Source organism: Gossypium raimondii, chromosome 9 (assembly GCF_025698545.1).
Source record: "Gossypium raimondii isolate GPD5lz chromosome 9, ASM2569854v1, whole genome shotgun sequence".
NCBI classification, from domain to species: domain Eukaryota; kingdom Viridiplantae; phylum Streptophyta; class Magnoliopsida; order Malvales; family Malvaceae; genus Gossypium; species Gossypium raimondii.
This window is the reverse complement of record NC_068573.1, coordinates 43,509,652-43,531,173: the sequence shown is the minus strand read 5'-3', so window position 1 is coordinate 43,531,173 and position 21,522 is coordinate 43,509,652. Positions and strand designations below refer to the sequence as shown.

At 34.9% G+C, this 21,522-nt stretch overlaps 2 protein-coding genes across 7 annotated transcripts; both read right to left on the bottom strand.

Annotated features, from left to right (window-relative positions):
• LOC105800025 (tryptophan aminotransferase-related protein 2) lies at positions 1 to 4,388 on the bottom strand. The gene is made up of 5 exons (XM_012630890.2): positions 3,604 to 4,388; positions 1,122 to 1,425; positions 753 to 1,033; positions 372 to 667; positions 1 to 287 (listed from the first exon to the last, which is right to left on the bottom strand). The coding sequence occupies exons 1-5, from the start codon at positions 3,852 to 3,854 to the stop codon at positions 103 to 105; spliced, it is 1,317 nt and encodes a 438-aa protein (XP_012486344.1). The 5' UTR covers positions 3,855 to 4,388; the 3' UTR covers positions 1 to 102.
• Positions 4,389 to 11,376: 6,988 nt separating this feature from the next.
• On the bottom strand, positions 11,377 to 21,522 carry LOC105800024 (protein argonaute 1). Of its 6 annotated transcripts, none has more exons than XM_012630885.2 (22): positions 21,367 to 21,522; positions 20,065 to 20,708; positions 19,769 to 19,977; positions 19,290 to 19,439; positions 19,057 to 19,190; positions 18,806 to 18,915; positions 18,346 to 18,452; positions 17,910 to 18,048; positions 17,713 to 17,829; positions 17,213 to 17,320; positions 17,065 to 17,136; positions 14,772 to 14,894; positions 14,489 to 14,654; positions 14,162 to 14,421; positions 13,908 to 14,050; positions 13,747 to 13,809; positions 13,602 to 13,665; positions 13,354 to 13,489; positions 13,199 to 13,272; positions 12,989 to 13,083; positions 11,983 to 12,014; positions 11,377 to 11,846 (listed from the first exon to the last, which is right to left on the bottom strand). In XM_012630885.2, exons 2-22 carry the CDS (start codon positions 20,698 to 20,700, stop codon positions 11,623 to 11,625), a joined length of 3,162 nt encoding a protein of 1,053 aa, XP_012486339.1. In that variant the 5' UTR covers positions 20,701 to 20,708; positions 21,367 to 21,522; the 3' UTR covers positions 11,377 to 11,622. The 6 variants fall into 6 exon arrangements, with proteins under 6 accessions (XP_012486339.1, XP_012486343.1, XP_012486340.1 ...); XM_012630889.2 differs by having other exon boundaries at positions 19,290 to 19,436; XM_012630886.2 differs by having other exon boundaries at positions 21,371 to 21,488.

Below are 21,522 nucleotides of genomic sequence, written 5' to 3'. Positions count from 1 at the left end.
TTAATGAAGAAAAATAATCTATTACTTCTTTTGCTGGCCAATATACAAAAGAATTATAACTCCCCATTTCCCTCTGTTATGCTTACAGAGGAGTCTTGAATGTCAGGACCGGATGGTAGACAACCTTCGTACAAAGGTTTCATAATTTTTGTCTCGATCCAACATACTTATCCGGACATACTTAGGGCTAACCCCAAAGTGCTTCCCACCCCTCGTCAGGATCTTCTTCCCTCGAAGGAAGCTTTCGCAATCCTCGATATCTCCTTCGCACTTTATCCATGCGAATGCTGCAAAGGATAGAGTTCAGGTTAGTCCACAGGACCAGGGGTATCAAATTGATGCTCTTAACCTTCTTTTTTCCTTTCTCTTACCCGGTTGAGGCTCGAAGACCCTGTTGAGAAACATGCAAAGCTGGGGAGGGAAGTCTGACACGCTAAATAGCCCACTCTGTTGCACTGCCTCTCTCAATTGCTTCCACCTCTTGGCCATAACACGGTAGCTGAACTCGAAGAAGGAATCGCCTTCATTTGGTCCTTCACTGTTGTCCGATATAACTTTCAAAACTTTGGCTGCTCTGACCTGCGAATCCTTGGACACACCAATGGTGTTGATCTCTATGTACTTTGTCATTTTTCTTGCAACATCCTCATCTTTAACAAGAGCCCACCTGAAAGATGTATATTTGAGCAAGTCTAATGACTTAACCACTTATGTCCAAAGAATTCTCATTAAAAAAATTATATACAACTTACCCAATGCGCATCCCAGCATGACCGGTGCTCTTGGACACAGTGAATAGCATCAAATCATAGTTAGCCGGAGAGGATATCGGAGTATATTGTGGCCAATAATAGGCAAGATCATGAATTAATATCCCCTCACTACCGTTGACGACAGAGCGCCTTGCGAATCCATCAGGATTGTTGGGGGAGGTAACGAGTTCAATGTAAGGGCCATTTTTACTAAAGCTCCGGGCATCACCTGCCCACTTATATAACCTAGACTTGAGGCAGTCAGTAATCAAAGGATAGGACTGCAAGTAATCAACACTACTGAGGTCAAGTTAAACATATCTTAACACATTGCATATGCATTATTTCTTCCAGAATTCATATACTTACAGAATAATAAGGGGCTGCTGAAACCACACTAATGGGCTCTGCCTCAGCGCAGGGCGACAGTGCGTAGAGTGCAGCTTGGAAGAGTTGCGTTGAACCCGTCCCAACAACGATGTGCCGGTTCTCCGTCACTGCATTTCCGACCACATTGTGTAATCTGACAATTTGTTTTGCAAATTCAGGCTCTAAGAACCAGCAAAGTCTAGTGGCATCCGAAAAGTAGCTCATGAACTGCCATCCAGGAATAACAACGGTGGTCTCATCCCCCTTCTTTTGCCAATAGCTTTCGTACATTGTCGGATCGCCACTGTAATTATTATGTTCATGAAATACAACTAAGATATAATTAGAGAGTGTTAAATTTAGAAAAGTCAGAAAACATGTTGATGCACATGAAGGATGATCCCGTATCTACTCTATTCATCCGGGGTGATTCAAAATAGCAATTTTCAACGAGGATATTAGATACAAAAACCAAAAAAATACAAAAAGAAGAACTACAATTCATGAAGGGTAAAAACAGTTCACAACAAGTAAAAAATGTTGGTAAATAGTAGCGGAAAAGAATCTGACATCAACTGCCATTTGGGAATGGGCCATGGGAGCGCAGGCAATGGCGGGACCCAGTGATCAGGAGATAAATGATTACATGCGTATGCATGGGTCACATCAGCTGGACACATAATAAATTGTTCTGCTACGTGGTAAAGGTGAAGACCAAGAGATCATTTCATTATTGGAGCACATATAAATTCTAAAACAGGACCACCAAAACGACACAAAGGTGCTGGATTTCAGACAACCCCACTTTCGCAATTGAGTCCACCAGAAAAGCAAAGCAAGAAAGAGGTCTGATTTAATGGTAACATAGGCCGCCTATGGTGCTTCTAAAAAGTTATAAAAGATCTTGAAGTCAATAGCTCAAAGACAAGCTTTTTAGTGTTTGTTTTTTAATTATTATTATAATTAGATGTCGCCCAAGGGCAGAAAGTGGGTCACATGCAATGCACCCAAAGGTCACTCAGAGGGGCATGGCCCCCACAAAAAGAACCGACATGCAATGCATCTATTATTCTAATTTCTATTTCCTAGTTCGAAGCCTATAGTGGGGTTGCACTATTATGCACCACGGAGGAGGAATCCCACTTGCTGCTGCAAACTAAAAGCCGAAAACCCAATATGTACGTTGTTTATTTGCTCTTCTATCGCATTGATTTGTGCAATTTGAGAGGTCCACAATCACAAGATGTAATGAGCATAATGATGAGGCAGTGGTGAAAATGTCAAAATGTGTAGTACCACCACCACCTACGGTTGGGAACACACACAAGACATGTCATCAATTTCCCTGAAAAAGCCACCTCTTCTCTCAAAATGCACCATGGAAAATCTCAATAAATAACTCATCACCAAGAGAAGCAAGGATGTTGTTAACCACAATTTTCTCCTCATTATTATAATAGTTTTTTCACTTAATTTATTAAAAACAAGAAAGTTACTAACTATTGCTGATTAGGGGTGTACAAAATTCGGGTAAAACCGAAAAAATTCGGTTAACCGACCGAATTCGATTAATCGGTCGATTAACCGAATTTTTTCGGTCGGAGGTCGGTTAATTATTTTTTAATTTTTCGGTTAACGGTTAATTCGATTCGAAACCGGTCGGTTAACCGAATTTTTTCGATTAACCGAAAAATTAATAAATAAAATTATAATATATAAATAGGCCCACTATTCACCTAAACCCAATCCAAACCTAAGTATTCAATCCAACACAATTACCCAACCCAATTACCCAACCCAACCCAATCATAAAAATTACAAACAATTTAATAAATAAAAATAAAATTCTAAAACTAAAATTAAAACTAAAGTATAAAAGTCTAAAAATAATTTAATTATGTATGATTCAATTAGGATAATTCGGTTAATTCGGGTAATTCAAATAATTCGAGTAATTCGAATAATTCGATTAATTCGGGTAATTCGAGTAATTCGGTTAATTTTTAACCAAAAATAAAAAACATATAATTTTCGGTTAATTCGGTTAACCGACCGAATTAACCGAAAAATTTTCGATTCGATTAATTTTTTTAAAAAATTTCGGTTCGGTTAACGGTTAAAAATTTTGAAAGGTCGATTAATTCAGTTAATGTTATTTCGGGTCGATTAACCGGTCGGTTAACCGAATGAACACCCCTATTGCTGATCATTAGTTAACAAAACCAAATAAAAAAGAATCACTAAAACACGTTTTACAAGAAAAAAAATCTAATTTTGTGAGCATTTATAGGAAATCATAATGACAGACAGCATCATTGACCCCTGTTTCCTGCCTCCATGAAATGACCTCTTACGCCAAAGCGTCACTAAAATTACTAGTAGTGTAGATTGCAGTGCTAGAAATGTTGAACGAACACACAGGGAAACTGATACTACTATTTCCAATAATGACAAATTAATTAACATTAATAGAAGAACTTACTGATCGAGGTTGATAACCCTGTCTTCGTCGCCTTGAGCCATCGTAAGAGACGACGATGGTGCAACAGAGGAAGAGAGACGTGTTATTTTGGTAGCAAGCGCCTCTTCCTTCTGCTCCGCAAAAAAGAAGCCATTAAAGCTCCCATCTTGAGAATCATGCAAAAGCAGGACCCTCAAAATTAAACTCACATTCAGAGCCAGTGACAAAACCAGCAAGTTCCTCACTGCAAAAACACTCAATATGTATGCCATCTCTTTCGCAAATAAAACTCCAGTGCAGTAACAGAGGATAAAGGAAACAGAGAGTTAGCAAGTGAAGACCGACGAACTACTGAAGAAGCAAGAGGAGAGTGATCATAGCAAAACCAAAGAGATGATTTAGCTGGACCCCGGAAATCCTATTCCCAGAGTCGTATTTTGTGCATGAAAAACAAGTAGCTCAACCGGTTTGCTTCTACAACTTCAAAGATTTCAAAAAAAGAGAAAGGTTTTCAAGTGATCCAAACATCAATGCAGAAAATCGATACACTGGGCATTTATTGTTTTCTTCAGCAAACCAAAACGTGCAAAATTCGTGGAAAGAAACAATGAAGTGAAGTAAAGCAGGTAACTGCAGGGTGTATATAGGAAGAACACCCTGGCAAATACTTCAGTCGAGGTTTTCTCGGGAATCAATAAATCCCACCATACCATATTTTTTATTTCAGATCTCTAATACAATCGGCACTAAGAAGTGTAGATTCGCTGTTACATATTTAAATGAAATGGGTCATATAGGAGTACGAGGAAAAAAAAAAGGGGGGAAGTGGGAAAGTGGTCTGCTTTAAGATAAAAACTGCTTTCATTTTGTTTTGTTTTTTCTTTTTAATTTTTATTCAGCTTTATTTTTTTTAATCTTTACTTCGTCATTTGGTTTTCTTATTTATCCTCAAAATTTGCTTTAACCTTTAATATCTAATGCTGTCTAATTATTTTTGAGTTGTAAAATAATGGAGTTTTGATTTAGACAGAAATCTGAATGAGAATGGAAGATAAAATGTGATTTAATAGTTTATTTTACTTTTTGTTAAAGTCCAATTGTCATATTCATGACCTTCAGGCCCTTGTAGTTTCTTTGCTGTCACTGTTAGTTTAATAGTTGAGGAAGCAAAGTGCATTTGGCAGGGTGCGGGCAAGAGCAGTGCTGGCACCATGCCACTAAAGTGAGGGGAAGGTATAGCCACGGACAGGAGAGCCATTGGCACAAACATCAGCATGCGCAATATTGAACCATGCGCGTTGTTCTGGCTTCAAAAGCTTCTGGAGGTCCGTGAAGGGGTTTGATTGGGGAAGGCAGTAGGAAGACCTCTAGAAGGTCCTGAAGAACGTCATCTTGTTGACTGTCAAGAGGACCTTTGATGTCCCCAAAGCCAGTTGTTGCCTTACCGTTTCTGGAATTATTTCTGGACCATTTATCCTAAGCCTCGTAACAGTAACAACCGTTTGATATAAGAGCATTACCTATAAATAGGAGCCACCCTACTCAAATTTGTACGTTTCCTTCCAACCATTCTTAAACTCTCTCTAGCATACTTGACTCCAATAATAAGTATCTTAGAGGTTAACAAGTGCATTTGACTTTTTTAAGGAGTGCATAGTAGACGGTGACTTGGGCATTTTGAGACGTAATTCTCTGCATGCTTGCTCAAGTAAAGTCTTGGTATATGACACATTACTTTGGTAAATATGTGTTTATTATTTTTTTAGTATTGTTATACCTAAATAGGATACATTGTGTGGATCCTCTAAAATTTTTCTTGATAACCATTTGTAGGAAATTTCTTGTGAAAGCTACTCGATTAATGATTTGTACAATAAGTGAGTTCATTCAATAATTGGTATTGCACGAGATTATGATGTCAAAATAGGACAACCTATGATAAAAGCAAGACTACTTATCATAACACCAATCTATCTACGTCAGCAACAATGCCCATGTAGATATTGACCTTTGATCCTTGACCTCTTATTGTTACTACAGTCTACTACATGCTACTATGAGATGAGAAGTGATCCACAGTATAAACCAAGAGCACAAGGGAAAGAGGGGGATCGATTCTATCGTCTTCATTCCTCCACTTTCTTCCTTCTCTGACAGCTCTTCGGACCACACAAGTGAACTAACTTCATCTCTCATCCTCATTTCTTGCCTTATTGATCCTTAATATCAGCAATTGGTGTAGTGAGTGTATACTGAACATGTGATCATAGCTTAATCAACCACTAACCACCTCGAAAACATTGAAGAAAGAAATCAAGACCAACAACACCCAACATGGAACCAACCACATACTATCTAAAACCAACCTCAAATTAGCAGTAGACAACGTCAACCAATCCCATCAAGGTATCCTCAAGAACCCTAGCAGCCTCATGATTCTCAATACCCTTGTTATGCAACTTATCCTCAATATTACCAATTTCCTCCACCCTGGTACTATTCTCAGTATTTTCGAGGTAACACTAGTGCCTTATCAGGTGGTTAAACCTTCCAAAATCCATATTCAAGTTTAGAAATTTTTTTTGAATAGCGGAATTAAATCGTATATTTTTACAATAGTAAAAATATAATTTTATTATTTTAATAGCCTATATCTTTATAATTTTAAATGATTAAATTAAATTTTTATCATTTTTTAGGGGCCAAAATTAAATTTTATCATTATTAATTTAAAATTTTATAAATTATAAAACAAGTTAAATAGAAAATTTTGTATTTTAAGGGAGTGAGGCTACTGCCAGCGCCCCTTGAGTTCTCCACTGGTCAAGGTACCAACAATTGGTAGAGATTGAAGAGAAACTGAGGGTGTCAGAGGAGCAGCGCTTTGCACAACAAAGGTTATATTAAAAACATGATAGAGTGTCAACGCCAACTTGACCAAAGAAACAAAAGGAATTAAAAGATTATTGAAGAGTTGAAGGCTGCAGAGTTGCTTTATGACTGGACCACCTTGTTTAAGAAGAAAAGACCCCATCCTATTTGATTTGGCGTATTCCTTATAATACTCACCAACTTTATTGGATATTACTATTTTCAGTTTTCTATCTAAATTCCTTTTAACCTCATTAATGATATTTACTATTTGAGATTTTTCATTAAATCATAAAAATCATCAATCAAGATGATCAGATATTTTTATTTATTAAAAGATGGAATAGGAATTGGGTGTTTTATGGTGCTTTTCTTTGTAAGTTTTGTTTCCTTTCCTTACTAATATTTCTTTGTATATGCCACAAACAAGAATAATTTTCATTTAGCATACTACGTTTAATAAAGTTTCAAGAACCGCTAATGATATTATTTTTAAATAAATTGAAACAGTCGTGTCCAAACTTAACATTAAACTCGAAAACATCAAATTTTGAAATAACAATAAGACTCTTTAAGTTATAGCAAGTAATGATAAATCCTTATATTTTGATTGAAGCTTTGGTTTGGATTTGTGGTTTAGGCCAAAAGAATCTCTGCATCATATTATCAAACCAACAAATATTATTAGGAAGTTACATTAACTCAACCTTATCCAAAATTTTTAGAAGATAAACTTTCAAAAAGTAAAGGTTAAAAATTTGGAAGACTGTCAATATTTTAAGTAACATAATCTAATTGCTGTTAAAAAAAGAACATCAATTTTCTTAAATTGGGTCACTTAAGGCCTCCTATTCATTTATACATTTTATCATGAAAAATTAATTTATGAAATATTTTATTATGGATGCAAATACGATAGTTTATACTTTTGACCTTATTCTATGGTTAAATGCTTAAATTGAGACCAAATAGTTTGTAGGTTGTTCATATAAACATTAAAATTTTAAAATATCTATTTAAACAGGGTCAAATCTTTTAAAATATTTAAAATGGACAAAAACATTTTCAGCTGTATTCAAATAAAGGCTTTTCAAATGTAATAAATATTTTTTCAAGTAATATCTAACTCAGTTGTTATCTATTTTAATCTAAACACGTTAATTTGGGCTAAAAGATTGGATGAAATACATGAAAAATCCTTATTAGACCACTTTAAAAATTTTAATCCTTATACGAGCAACCTCTAAAAGATTTAATTATTTTGTCAAAAACAAGTATTTATTTTATAGTTTCTTTAAAAAGAAGAAGCATTATTTTGTAGTTATTAATTAATATATTTAGCATTATTGTTAACGAAATGCAATTTTCTCTTTGGCCTTTGAAGTCTGAAGACATGTATTATGCAAGATATTTGGGCAACAAAGTAATAAAGATGAAAGGGATAAAACACCTAAAATCCTAATGTACAATTAGCTTGGACCTCAAGCCTAGTCAATGGTCCACAAAATCAGTAGTGTGGAAAAAGAAAACTAGGACCAGAATGAGACTGCAGTAATGGTGTTTTATCACTTCATCATCATCCACAACGCCAAATTCCATTCAAGCCTGGTCATTGTCTCTGCCCCTAGAAAGCTAAAGCAATAGGTCCAAACCTACAATATTAAGAACATGGTCCTTCTCTTTCCCTATTTCAACTTCAAAAATATTGCCAATCATAATCTTCTTCAACTGACCCTTTTTTTGTTTGTTTGTGTGTCTTTTATTGACTTGCTCTTACTCTGTAACTGGCACAGCATGACATGGGATATAAGAATCTGGCTTCTCCGATGCCCAATCTTCCCTTTTTTATTTTCTGTATTGTTGTTTCCCTTCGATTTTCCATATTCTAATCTAAAGCAATAGGCATGGCTCAATAAAGTGGGCAGTTTATTTGTTAAATCAAGTGTTTTATTAAAAGAATTTAAAGAAAAAGTGTTCAATCAAGAACCTCAGCTATTTTATGAATGTATATATATGATTGGTTAGGTACAGCTACCCAATCAAGCATTATTCAAGCAAATCTTAAGTTAGCAACTTATTTTAAAACTCCCATAAAAATGAATAAAATAATATTAAATTATAACACACTCATAATAGGAGTGAAAATAATTATTTAATAAATTTATAAAATTGATGTAAATATCAAATATAAATTGTAAAATTGATAAATTATGATGTTTTGGGTTTGAATTTTATATTTTTAAATTTTATATAAAAAATCTTTAAAATAATATTTATTCCTTTAAAAATAAAGGATTTTAATAAATTTATAATTAAATTGATTGATGGTAACACCAACTTAGCCAAAACTTTAAATATTGGTATAGATGTATTTTTATATAAATTGAAGATAATAAAATTTACATTTTAGCAATGTTTTTTATATAACAAATAGTATAAAATACTATGAATTTAAAATTCCTTTAGATTAATTTACAAATTCGGCACTAAAGACTAATTTACCATTGAAGTTAAAAAATGTCGTAAAAAATACTTTTAAAAATTTGATAGCATTTAATTGTTGTTAAAAATATTTGTTTTAAATGTCAATTTTAAATATGATTTATAAAGCGGAAGATATATTAAACTTATTTAAGGAGGAAAATAATAAAGTAATTTTAATCAAAACCACTTTTACAAATGTAAAAATTAAATATTTTGATTTTGACTTTTTAACTTGGATTAAAATCTCAATTCGGCAACTCTAAAATGCTTTTGAAAAAACTAACGAAAAAAGGAGCTACCGAATTATCTTGGGTTAATATAACTTGTTTGATTTTAGGTTTCAAGATCTTAAGTTATTTTGGATTATTTTTTTCATTAGCTTTTGACATGTTGCTTAGCCGTTAAGATAGGATTTTCTCTCTTCCATTTAGTTTTCTCTTGCTTCGAACAACTTAATCTTGATTCTATCTGTTGTGCCTTAGCATGTATAGTAGAGAGACTAAATGTTGGATTCTATGTGAGTTTAAATAAGTCCGACAAATATGTATATTCTTTGCCACCATCAATATGTAATGATTAAGTTTTAGTATTAAATTGAAATTCTAATAGAGGATGAAGACTCCTGAAATTATTTTGAGCTTCATCTTTTGTTTTGAAGGTATATAGCGAAATATCTTGAAAATTGATCGAAAAAAAAGTATATAGTAATATTTTTCTATCAATTGATACCATAGGAAAGGTACCCAAAATCATTATAAATAATTTGAGGTGATTTATTATTATGCAGAAAATTTTCGGAAAAAGATAATTTGCAAGTTTTATTTGAAACATTAGAATTATAGGTAGTTTTGTTTTTAAAAATAGAGAATTCAAAATTTATTTGAAATTTGTAATAAAATGAGTCGATTGAAATGTTTCAACCAGTAACACCACAAGTCTAGGGAATGAGTTGCCAAGTTGCATTGGAATTGACACATGTCTGAATTGTCCTTTGGTCATTCGTAAAATGCAACTTTATTCGGTTCTTCATACTAAGATTTTTCACAAAAAGTTGAAAGGGAAAGAATTCATTGTAAGCTTTGTTATCAATGCAAAATTTAGAAAAAGAAATGAGGTCTGTTTATATGTTTGGGGCACAAAAAGTACTAAAAAGTTGAAATTTCTGATTCGATGCATTAAGATTTTTAGTGTGCAGAATTAGAATACCATTAACCATAGTGATCTCTGTGAGGCCATGGTAGTCTTGTGTAGTGACTAAGCTTCTTGTACCGACAGTAACGTAATGGCTAGCACCTGAGTCAACAACATGATTACGTTGGGGTTATGTATCCAACATAGTTGGCGATGGCATTAAGATGGTTTTGCGATTGAGATCAGCAGACTTTGGCAGTGTGTCCGAGACGATCACATAATTGACAATGAGGAACATTGGCGATTGCCTCCTGTTGGGGATTGTGGCGTAGGCTCCATGGGGGATTTTTGTGTGATCTTTGGATGATGGGAGGACACCATGACTAATATTGTTGAGAAGGTAGCTGGCAAGCGTTGTGTTTATTAGGTCCAAAACTGTTGCATTGTGCAACATCAGAAGCAATCGGTAACGTCTTCTTTGCTTCTTCATGGTTAAGGAAGAACTAATAATCCAGAAGTTGTTCATAGAGCTCTTAATGTGTTGAACGAGAACAGCTGACGGCAGAGATTGATGCGTAAGATTTAGATAAGCTTAACCCTCTTGTTTCAGATGATTTGTATTCAGTGTAAGAGTATTATCCTACTTTCCTATTTTCTTGCATCAAACAATCATGGTTGATGAAATCGATGTGTCAGCATTATTCAAATATATATCCTGGCAAAAGAATGTTGAGAAAAATATATTAAATAGCAGTCAGATCCAACTGCTATTAGGTTAGCGTGGGAAAAAAATTTAGTCAAACAAAGTCTTCAATAGTAAATAAAAGCTGATGAATGATACCTTTTTAATGTAAAGACGTTATCATCTTAATCAATTATTACATCTATACATCATATAATAACTAATCAAATGAACAAACCAAAACATCTCCAATATAAATTTTAAATCAGAACCAAAATAACAATATTACTTCGTACCAGAACTAAAATAGTAATATTTCGTTTGGTTGCTAATAAAAATAAGTCAAAAAAAAAACTTGTTAATATATAAAAAATATAATTAGTACAAATTTATACTTAAAATTAGATCAACAAAACTTTAGTAAAAAATAAACTCTTCAAAATAAGAAAGAATTCAGGGAGGTCACCCGTCCCAAAGTGCAAGATCGATCCGCAGGCTCAGCTTACATGTGGTAGTGTAATAGTATGTGTGGGTGTGTGAGTGGTTGAATGAGACCGGTGCACTAGTGTCGGAACCATAAAATCCCAGTCTAATGTGGAGCTATGCTTATCATGATTAAAGCAAAGTTAAAAAGCTCAACATCATTAGTTTAACAGAGTTAAGCAGTCAGTCAACAACACAACAACAGCTGAATGGTACTTGGAAGTTACAGAGGATAAGTTAAGCAGTCGGTCAACAATACTACAACAGCTGAATGGTGCTTACAAAGGATAGGTTTAGTCCAATTATGATACAACCAACAAAGTAGCAGATACTGAAAATACCATGAAATACATAGATTGGTCAGAGGGTCATGATCATCAAGCGACCCCCTAACAATAAAACATAACCCGCTTGACATTTTCCTTAAGGGCAGGCAGAGGTCTCACAGCAGTAGCAGCAGCAGGTGCTCTTGTGCTTCGTGGACCAGCACTTCCACCCATACCTCCTCGCCCTGCTGCAGGGCCACTTATCATTGATCCACTGTCTGAAGTCTCTGGTTCCATGTAAAAACGAGCTCGGAATGCAGCAAGATGAGCATAGTATGCAGGGGGAACTGCAAGTTTATTAGTTCCTACGTTAGTAATCACGATAAAAGCAGATAAAAGGGTGGGGTTAAGCCATGGGGAGAAACTAGTTGACAGCACTCAAAGACACATTTGTATGGTGAAGAACAAGTAAAGAGAACTAACCGATAGACACAGATCGCGTGCACCTTGCATATCTGCAATAGGTGAAAATAAGTAGAGAAACTAACTCATATTACTGCCTCCCATTTCAGACGGAACACAGTGTTCAAAGATAAAGGGATGCAAAAATCTTATTTTTGAACAAAAAGGACATCCTTACCTATCATATTTCTACACAATCATTAAATTTTAATTATAACTACTAAATAAAACAGTTTGAGTTATATTACAGATAAAAAGTGCTCTAATTATGTTAAAGGCTTATATGAAAAATAGGTACCCAAACTATGCAACTTTTCCCAAGTTTTTATTTTTGTTAAAATAGGTACCTAAAGTTTTTAACTCGTTACCAGTTTAGATACCGACTGTTAACTCTTGTAAAAAAACCTCTGAACCAATCAAATTATAACATGCGACATTTTAATTAAATAAAAATATTTAAAATTAAATTAAAAATATCCACTCTCAATCTCTCTCCTCCATCTTCATCTTCATCTTAAATATTTTATTGAATTAAAATGTCACATGTCATAATTTGATTGATTCAGAGGTTCTTTTTAACGGAAGTTAACGGTTGGTACCTAAAGTGGTATTAGAATAAAACTTTAGGTATCTAAATGGGAAAAGTTGCATAATTTGGATACCTATTTTCATATAAGCCTATATTAAATGAATTCCATAAAGAAATTTGCTTCTAAAATGATAGAACTTTATTTAAAATTGATAAAGAATTAATTTACCATCACTTTTTTATAAGAGTAAGTTATTGTTTATACTGAATTGCTATAGTTGACAAAATTTTCAATTTAAGACTAAACTACTTACTAAAATTACAAAATTTCAATTATTTATGCTACAAAGTTTACATTTTAGAAAAATTTGTATTATATGTATAAAATTACTATATAGAAACTTATTTAAAATGATTAAATATGCTATGATACCACTTATTGAGCAATTGCGGCAATATAGAGACCAAACTCATTAAAAGATCAAGGCAAGAACATACGTATAGCAAAGGTTATTTGTAAGAGACTGCAAAGCATCAGCTGTAAACTTGTTCTCATCCCATAGCACATGATAATGAGCTGGACGGCTTGTACCCTGTTTACCAGGGTAGATAAGATATTAGAAACGCAAACTACAACCTACTCATTTACAAAATCAATCAAAATATGTAACATTCTAGCACAGAATTAAGAAGCAAAGCAAGTATGACCTGAATCCCAGCATGGCTACATAAGTAGAAGTCAAACTCCGTGGGATGACAGATTTTGGAGTCCACCACTGTGCCTGCAAAATATATACAAGAATACAATAAATTATGATATTGTGATAAGATCATTGTCAATTATATGACTAAATAGTAATTACCAGGCAAAATATTCCCACTCTTGTCAACAGCATTGCGATCATTATGGTTGTTAGCAAACAACCTTGTGTGGTGTCGCTTTTGTACTACAACAAAGGTAACAGGAGGCTGATAATTTGGCTCCAAAGAAGCACATGCCTGATTTTAATTGAGTAAATGGCAAATTGAGAAGTGAGTGAATAAAATGCAGAGCCTACACAACAAACTCGTGTACAGGTTACTGGCATTATGGGTCAACAAAGAGCCTGACCTTACGAATAGCATCTAGTTCATACAACAACACTTGATAAAACTGGCCTTCACTGACACCATCCCTGCAAATAGAAAATAGAAAATAGAAAATAAATCACTAAACCTAGGGAGGGAGAATAAAACAGACAGCAGCTTGACTATGCCTGTAGAATATGATGCGCTGTGGCTTATGTCCAGTTGCTCTTCGGAAAGATATTAGGAGCTCCCTGCATTACCAAAAAGAAAAGTTCTCAGACAAGCTACAGTTGATGCCCGCCAAAGGCAAAATGGAATTCGAATTAGAAGCACATGGAGAAAAACATACTTAATCATGCCACCAGAAACAGTCCCCCTTACTGGATCCTGCCATGTCTTGAATAAATCTTGGATGAGCTCCTGGCGATGAGCTTGAGCACAAACCAAACCAGCATACTTCGTAATCTCGGGCCAATCTTGGGAGGCAACAACCTAAATGTTTAGTTAAATATTATATTAATGGCTAAAATTTCTAAGAAGCCAATTAAGGAGATTATGAAATTAATGCCCAAAAAGCAAAAAGGTATAAACTAAAGAGTATACAGCTGCAATAGAAGGGCTTGAATCCTCCCCAGGGTGCGGATGGGTAACATCAGCACCAAAAATTATAGTCGGGCGGTCACTGACTAGAGGTATTCGTCGTGATATCGCATCAACAAGAACTGTATTCCTTCCTCCAACCTTGACATTAATCTTCAATGCCACGTTAGCCAAATACTGTTTGCTCATTTTAAATACATGTTTAGTCAAGCAGCACTGAGAAACAATTCCAAGATCTGTCTCACAAATCCTTTTCAAATCACCTGCAAGGACAATAGAATATTTCAAAGAATTGTATAATTTTTTAAGAGAATATATACAAATTTATACCATAAAGAGAGCCATTATTGTCTGGAAGAATAACAATTAGCAGGTCAAGCTCTTTGCGCTGGGTTTGGAGTTTAGTCATGGCATCATGATATCTTGTTTTCAAGACCTTCTCCACTTGCTCTGGACGAGCACTAATTGGAGGAAGCACTGGTTCAGGAGTAAAAGCCTACAAATGAAACAAATATCAAGGGTGGATGTCCACTGAAATCCTTCCAAAATAAAATTGTTCAACAACAAAACTCAGATCACAGACATTAATGTCATATCACAGCAACTCCCTTACCATGCCAGAGATATAACACATTTGTGAAAGTTCATAACAAAACCTTAGTGCCACACTATCTTGGACTTGCCGAGAAAAATTTATGCAGATCCAGTTGTTTACAGTCCCACCATTAACCATTTTCTGCAACAAAATAATCAGACATCAGAAAATGTTCAATTCAACATTCCAAGCTGAAGAGATGAACTTCATGCACCTGCCAGTATATCATACATTCAGATGCACGTAATAACACAGGAATCATTTACATGATGGAAAATGAAATCAAGGACAAAATGATAATGGCAATAGATTGTGGACTAACACTTAAGCATTAATGCAACAATACAGTTGACACAACCTCAAATCAAAATCGTCATATATACCTGAGTTGCTTGATTCAGTGACCTAAAATCAAATTCGTCATGTATAATGGAGTCCCCTAGTTCATACCTTTCATTTCGACCCAATCAATTGAGCAGGTTGGGCCAATTCAATTTGGATTATTTCAAGTTCTAAAACTTGGGTTCGCCATTCATATTTGACACCCAAGTTGGGTTCAAATCATTTGAGGTCGGGTCATTTTGTGTTCAGGTTATTCATGTTTGTCACTCAAATTATTTGAGTTCAATCTTTCTGATCATTTAGGTTCAGTTTATTAAATTTAACAAATATCGATCAAGTTAGATTTATTTAGAACCTAACCAAATTTCAAAAATAACATAATAATATTAAAAATAAATATAGATATTGTAGTTTGAATTTAAAAATAGATATCTATGTAACTAGATTCTTTTTTATTTGAACATAATCCAATAATTTTTAATTTGAGACTTAAGTATCTATTTTACAGTTTCTCAAATAAGTATTATTATAAACCTAAAACCCTTATGTTCTTAATTGATTTAGATATTTGAACAATCAATGCAATGATTATAATAATGAAATGTACAAAACAATATAACATACACACATCAATGATTTAATTTATCTACTTTTAAACTAATCACATGTTAAAAATTGTCAAATTAGCATAATTATAGGCCTTAGATCTTATGCAATATTAGAGTGCGCGCATAGTCATTGCATTATTATACATATAGATAAGAGAAGAAGTATAAGAAAAGGATAAATTTATATACACCAAATGGCTATGTTACTAGGATTGGTGTGAGTGTCAGATTTGTTTATGTCCAACACAGGTTTGTTCAATTTTTTCAAGTCAAATCCCTGTACTCAAGTACAAATATGCAGTGAACCCAGGTGTCAGACATAGGCATTCAGAAAATAAAGTCTCAAAGCAACATAACGAAATGCATACTATCATAGTCCAAAATAGCAATTACAAGTTATAAAATTACAACAAACTAATAACTTATCTTAAAGGTATTTCTTTTAATAAATTGATGTTTTTTAAAACACATACACTTATATTTGTTTAATTTCAAGTTCAGGTCGTCGACTTTTAATGTCAAATCAAGTAAAGTCAAGTTCAATCGGTCGAGTTAGTTTTTCAAGCTTGGGTCACCATTGACAGATCTACTTCCAACTAACTTTTGAAGCTCAAGTTTAAAAAGTTTTCTAAGCCTAAATTAATAACTTTAGCTCCTTTGTTCATAGAATACTGAGCACTCTTAAATTACTCCAAGCTCTCTTCTTTCTATAATTATGTTGTAAAATCATTACATAAAGTTACACATGTATATATAAAGATATAAATGTTCTCTAAATTAAATTCGAACTATGTTCAGGGCATCTCTTCAGACCAAAATCACCCTTCATTTCTAGTGATGAACATAGCATCTCTCTATCTTCCCTCAGTGTCCTAACTCTTTTTAAAGTTTTTTCTTTAAATCATCTATAAGTAAGAGAGACCACAATTCCAACTTCTTAAACAATAATTTATACCAACAATAAAGCTCCAAAGTGAGCTTGATGTAACAGGTCAAATGACTAACAAAATGCGTGAACACATAAAAACTAATATATATATATGCAACTAAGGCAATGAGTTTATTCCTTTAAAGTAGGGTAAGGTTCCATTTTTCGAAACCTACTTTTGTGCCTACTTATCAATTCTACATGCAGATGCAATTACAGCAACTTTGTTCTCCAGTTTAGGACAACTGTAATTTATTTTCTTTTCACATTTATCTAGATAATCAAATTATTTATCAATTCCGAACACATGTTGGTGAGCATAAGATTAGTTTGATTAATGACCGAATACACTACAACAGCACAGATACAGGTATATTACAGAAATCCTGCTCAATAGCACATTGTATGCTCCAGCATTGGCAGCAAGAGATACCTTATTCATCATATTCCATTGCCCAACTTGAGGAAGGCAGTTCTTCTCTCTACCCGTATCATGATATTTAAGCTACAAGCAAAACAGAAATTAAAAATCAAGAATAAACAAAAATGCAGAAAATTGAATATGATAATGAATAACTTACCCATGGTGCAGGTAGAATGCGTGCTTCAACTGAAGCAAGCTTCTCGCTAATTTTAATTCCAAATTCCTTGGCATGAGGGTCCTCATGGTAAGCATTCTGATGTACTGTCTACAAGAGAAAACATAAGAAATTAGTCTCACAGTAACAAACCAGCAACTCACCGGACAATTTTTTCTTGACTTAAAAAGTTCACATCAAAAGACACAGCAAGAACCATAGATTTAAAGGTACTTTTGAGATGGATATAACACTTAGTACTGTTAAAGGATATAACATTTTGGCATGCACTAGTAATGACATTTTTACAAGGCAATTTGTTCATGTGCAAACAGCAAATAAAGGATATAAAAGGAGAACTTTTAAAAAAACTTTGAGGCAAAAAGTACAGAAGACCAATACATCATATCAACCCATCAAAAGAAACAATCAACTTAAAAAATGTAAGACTCGTGAAAAAACAAAAGAATGTTAGTAAAAAAAAAAAGGCAAAAATGTCAGACCTCAATGATATCATACTCCCTTTCCTGAGGACGCTGGCAGGTGACCCTCAGCAGAGCAGTGATCTGTCTCTCATTCAACCTCTTGGAGTACCTCTGACCCTCAACAATCTTGCATACCTACATGAATCACTACAAATTAGCATGCATATCCATATAGCAATTACATCTTCAATTGAAAAGACTGGAGTTCACTTTACCTCCATTGGCAAATAATTTGCTCTCTGCTGGTTTCCGACTTGTAGACAAGGCCATTGGGTGTGTTGGATTACGAAACCATAAGTTTCATAAAAGTACTCCACAACAGATTTCATTGTACCTCTTTCATCTACAGGAAAACTATAAAACAATAAGCTTTGTTAGAGAATTTCATGGAACATCACGATGTAACAAAGAAATTTCACACGTGGATCATATGTACTGGTATTATTGGACTACATTTAAAAATCCCAAAGATCAAAAACTTTTTACTTTAAATAACATTTACATGACTGCTGTTGCAGTTTGTCTGATTAAAAGGATAACTTATTCACCTGATACAAATGAAACATGTTATCTGTATGTATGATGAAACAAATAAGAAGATAAAGATTCACAAAAAAAGAAATCATATCCCAGAATAATAGCAGTACTCACGTCAGCTCTCTAGTTGCTTGTGATGTTAAACCAGATATGCGATATTTTCTTCGCATGTTTCCTCGGTGCGTAACTTCCACCTTGACTCCTCTAAGAGCCTTTTTGATCTATTTATATAAAAGCAAATACAATGAACATGGTGAGAGGAATTACAAACAACATTCGAAGAATACAAGCATACAAGTTAAGCCAAGGAAAAGAGCTTGTATACAAAATATATAAAGGAAAAAAAAAGGTTGAGCCAAGACAGGAAAAATAATAGCTAAAACAATAGAAAGAGAACACAATTATTGCCTTGCAGAATTTTTAACCTGCTGAGACAAAAGCAATCGTGCTCGTTTCCTAAAAATAGATATCATGAAATTAGCTGATGTTACAAATAAAAAGACTAAACAGCAATGATGACAAAGTGCTTGCTAACTATAATTTCTAATCAGTTGGAATTTTAAGAAATCCCAACCTTCACACGATCAGCATCAGATAGTGGTCTAGAAGAAACATCCCGATTCAGCAATTGTGCCACAAAATCAATAACTGGCAATGGCTCAATGAAAGCAGTTGAAGACATATCTGTCCATGAGAAAATTGTCAGCATAAGACAACGTTCGATTAACAAAAAGATCAAACGCAGATACAATCACACAAATGGAAACAGCTAGCCATGCAAAATAGGCCAAAACAAGGAAAATGGTATCCTCATAAACACAGTACCAATATTAAGTGAGAGCCCCATCTGTGTGGGACGAATGCTTTGGTAGAAACCACGCCAACTTTCTATTCCCTCACCCAAAGATTGCCTTCTCCCTAGGTAAGGGGAGTAAAATGAACGGCCAACAGGACAGTACCTATAATCAATTACCATATCTCTCAGTCTCAAATATCGAATTTGGAAGTAGAAGCAGTGTGATAAACATATATGAAAGGGAAGAACCAAATAGCAGTACCTAGAAGTAGGTAATTCACGAAGAACAATGTCAAGAACCTGAAGAGCTTCCTGAGGTGCATCAGCTTGCTTCCCTTGCAGAAAGAGTCCAAGATGATGCAGATCAGCACGTGCAGCCAGTTTGATCACAACTCTAAATTCGCACTCTCTTCTGCATTAGAAATATAATAGGAGATGGAATATAGATGAAATAAGTAAGAGCCCCATTTCGTTTGAACTTTTTCTTTTTCTATTTTTCCTTCTATACCAACAAAATTTACAAGGAAGATTAATAGTAATTGCCACTTAGTAGGCATTGAAGAACCTGTTCAAATCATGGAGAAAGCAGAAATTAGCATTTCAAAGCCATCCTTAGATCCTACAACTGAGGTGAAAAGGATACAACTTCCATCCGTTTTCTTTTAATTTCTAGCACCAAAAAAACCCATAAACAAAACAGAAGGTACATAACACATAAGAAACATGAAGGTAAGCAACAACCTTTGCATTCCCGACCCATCATCATCATCAATAAGGGTGATCGTAAACTCCTTTGACACAAAAGGGAGAGGCCCAGCGGTGTAAAGGCTCTTTCGACCATCATAAGCAGGAAGGTGCTTTCCAAGATATGATTCTCTGTATAATTTTACCAGCTGCTCCATTACAGCTCGGTTCACTCCACGTGATGCAACCTCCGGTGTTATAGTAACCTATTTTCATTGATAATAACAATAAAAAACCTGCAAATAAAGGCTAATAAAACATCAAGATAAAACAGCTATAATGAAAGAACTCACATCATACTGGTGCAAATCTTTATCTGGCAATTCAGCAAAGAAATGATTAGCCTTGACTATACACTTTGTGCCAGTGCAACCCTTTCCAGGCCGAAGAGGAAACCTCACAGACTTGCTTGATGAAGGGACTGGCTGAATTGCTTGGCCAGCTTCTTCCGGGATGTGAAGCGACTGTGCCGATGGTGCATGCTCAGGGGGTCTGGATGAAGAACCTGCCTCAAATGATGCAGGCCCATGAAAAGGTTGGGTTGCTTGGTGCAGCTCGGGATAAGGTGGTCGGGATGGTCCACCATGGAAAGGCCCTCCTCCACTGCCACCACTGCCTCGACCACTTCCATAGCTCCCACGACCTCCTTGCTGGGGAGGCCCACCCCTTCCTCTACCTTGGTATTCAGGGGGTCTTTCAGCAAACTGCTGTTGTGACGTACCGCGACCCCGACCACCAGCACTGTAACCTCCCCGACCAGTTTGCTGGGACTGTGGAACCAGACGTCTTCCAGTTGAGTAACCTCCCCCTCCAGCTCCTCCTTGCTGAGGAGGGCGTTGGGTAGCACGACCACTGCCAACACCAGTGTCATGGGACTGGGAGCTCTCACCTCCAGCAGAAGGAACATCAGTTCTCTTCTTCCTAACCATGATGGTAACTGTAACATGGTTGAAAAGTAACAAGGAGACTCATATCAGAGGGGAGTAAACAGAAAAGAGAGATGGAAAGCTCAATTTATACAGTAGCAAGTGTTTTAGATCAAAACTAAAAGGTATTGCTCCTCCAATGAGACTTTGAAAAGCGTTTTCCACCAAAATAATACGACAAAACTAAGACATTGAGTAATTCCCATATGCAGAGAGGAAAAGAGAATACAGACATAAATCAAAGCAAAAAATAAGAAGAAGAAGAAGCGCGAGCGTCAATAACTCTAACATACCTTAATGAACTGCGAAACAGAGAAATAGAAACCCCTAGAGCATATATAACAATAATAGCATGAAAATTGGGCGAGATCAGTGAAACCCTAGTGAGTTAAAGCAGATAACGACGATCTAAGAAACAGTGGGGGAAATACAAGCTAGTAAAGAAAGATCCGTCGCAAAACATGAGGAAAGAGCACCAGAAGCCGAGCTAAAGAAAGCAGACCCATCAACAATAAGAAAAAAAAGCTATAAGCCGTACAAGTTCCACCTGAAATCCGCCTTCGGAAAACCGCTTATCGTCTAATAATGTTCATGATAATGTATATTACTGCAAAAACTTAAATAATAAAATGAAATAAAATAAAAAAGGGGAAAAGGCCGTAAGACTACCCACTGACTCCACCAGCTCTGTAGTCAGTATCTTCCTTCGGGAGCAGCGAAAGACTTACTGTACGTTCCCATGGCTGCCGTATTAATAAATCTGTACTACACTACTGTTTAAAATTTATTTTATTTATTGGTTGCGTTGTTACAAAACAATCTCAC

Coding starts and splice junctions, on each gene's coding strand:
- LOC105800024 (XM_012630885.2), bottom strand. CDS start 20,700: ATGGTTAGGAAGAAGAGAACTGATGTTCCTTCTGCTGGAGGTGAGAGC. Junction 18,049..18,345: donor CAAGCAACTAGAGAGCTGAC/GTGAGTACTGCT, acceptor ATTGTTTTATAG/TTTTCCTGTAGATGAAAGAG. Junction 14,051..14,161: donor CAAGCCCTTCTATTGCAGCT/GTATACTCTTTA, acceptor CTAAACATTTAG/GTTGTTGCCTCCCAAGATTG.
- LOC105800025 (XM_012630890.2), bottom strand. CDS start 3,854: ATGGCATACATATTGAGTGTTTTTGCAGTGAGGAACTTGCTGGTTTTG. Junction 668..752: donor CATGCTGGGATGCGCATTGG/GTAAGTTGTATA, acceptor TACATCTTTCAG/GTGGGCTCTTGTTAAAGATG. Junction 288..371: donor GGTCTTCGAGCCTCAACCGG/GTAAGAGAAAGG, acceptor TATCCTTTGCAG/CATTCGCATGGATAAAGTGC.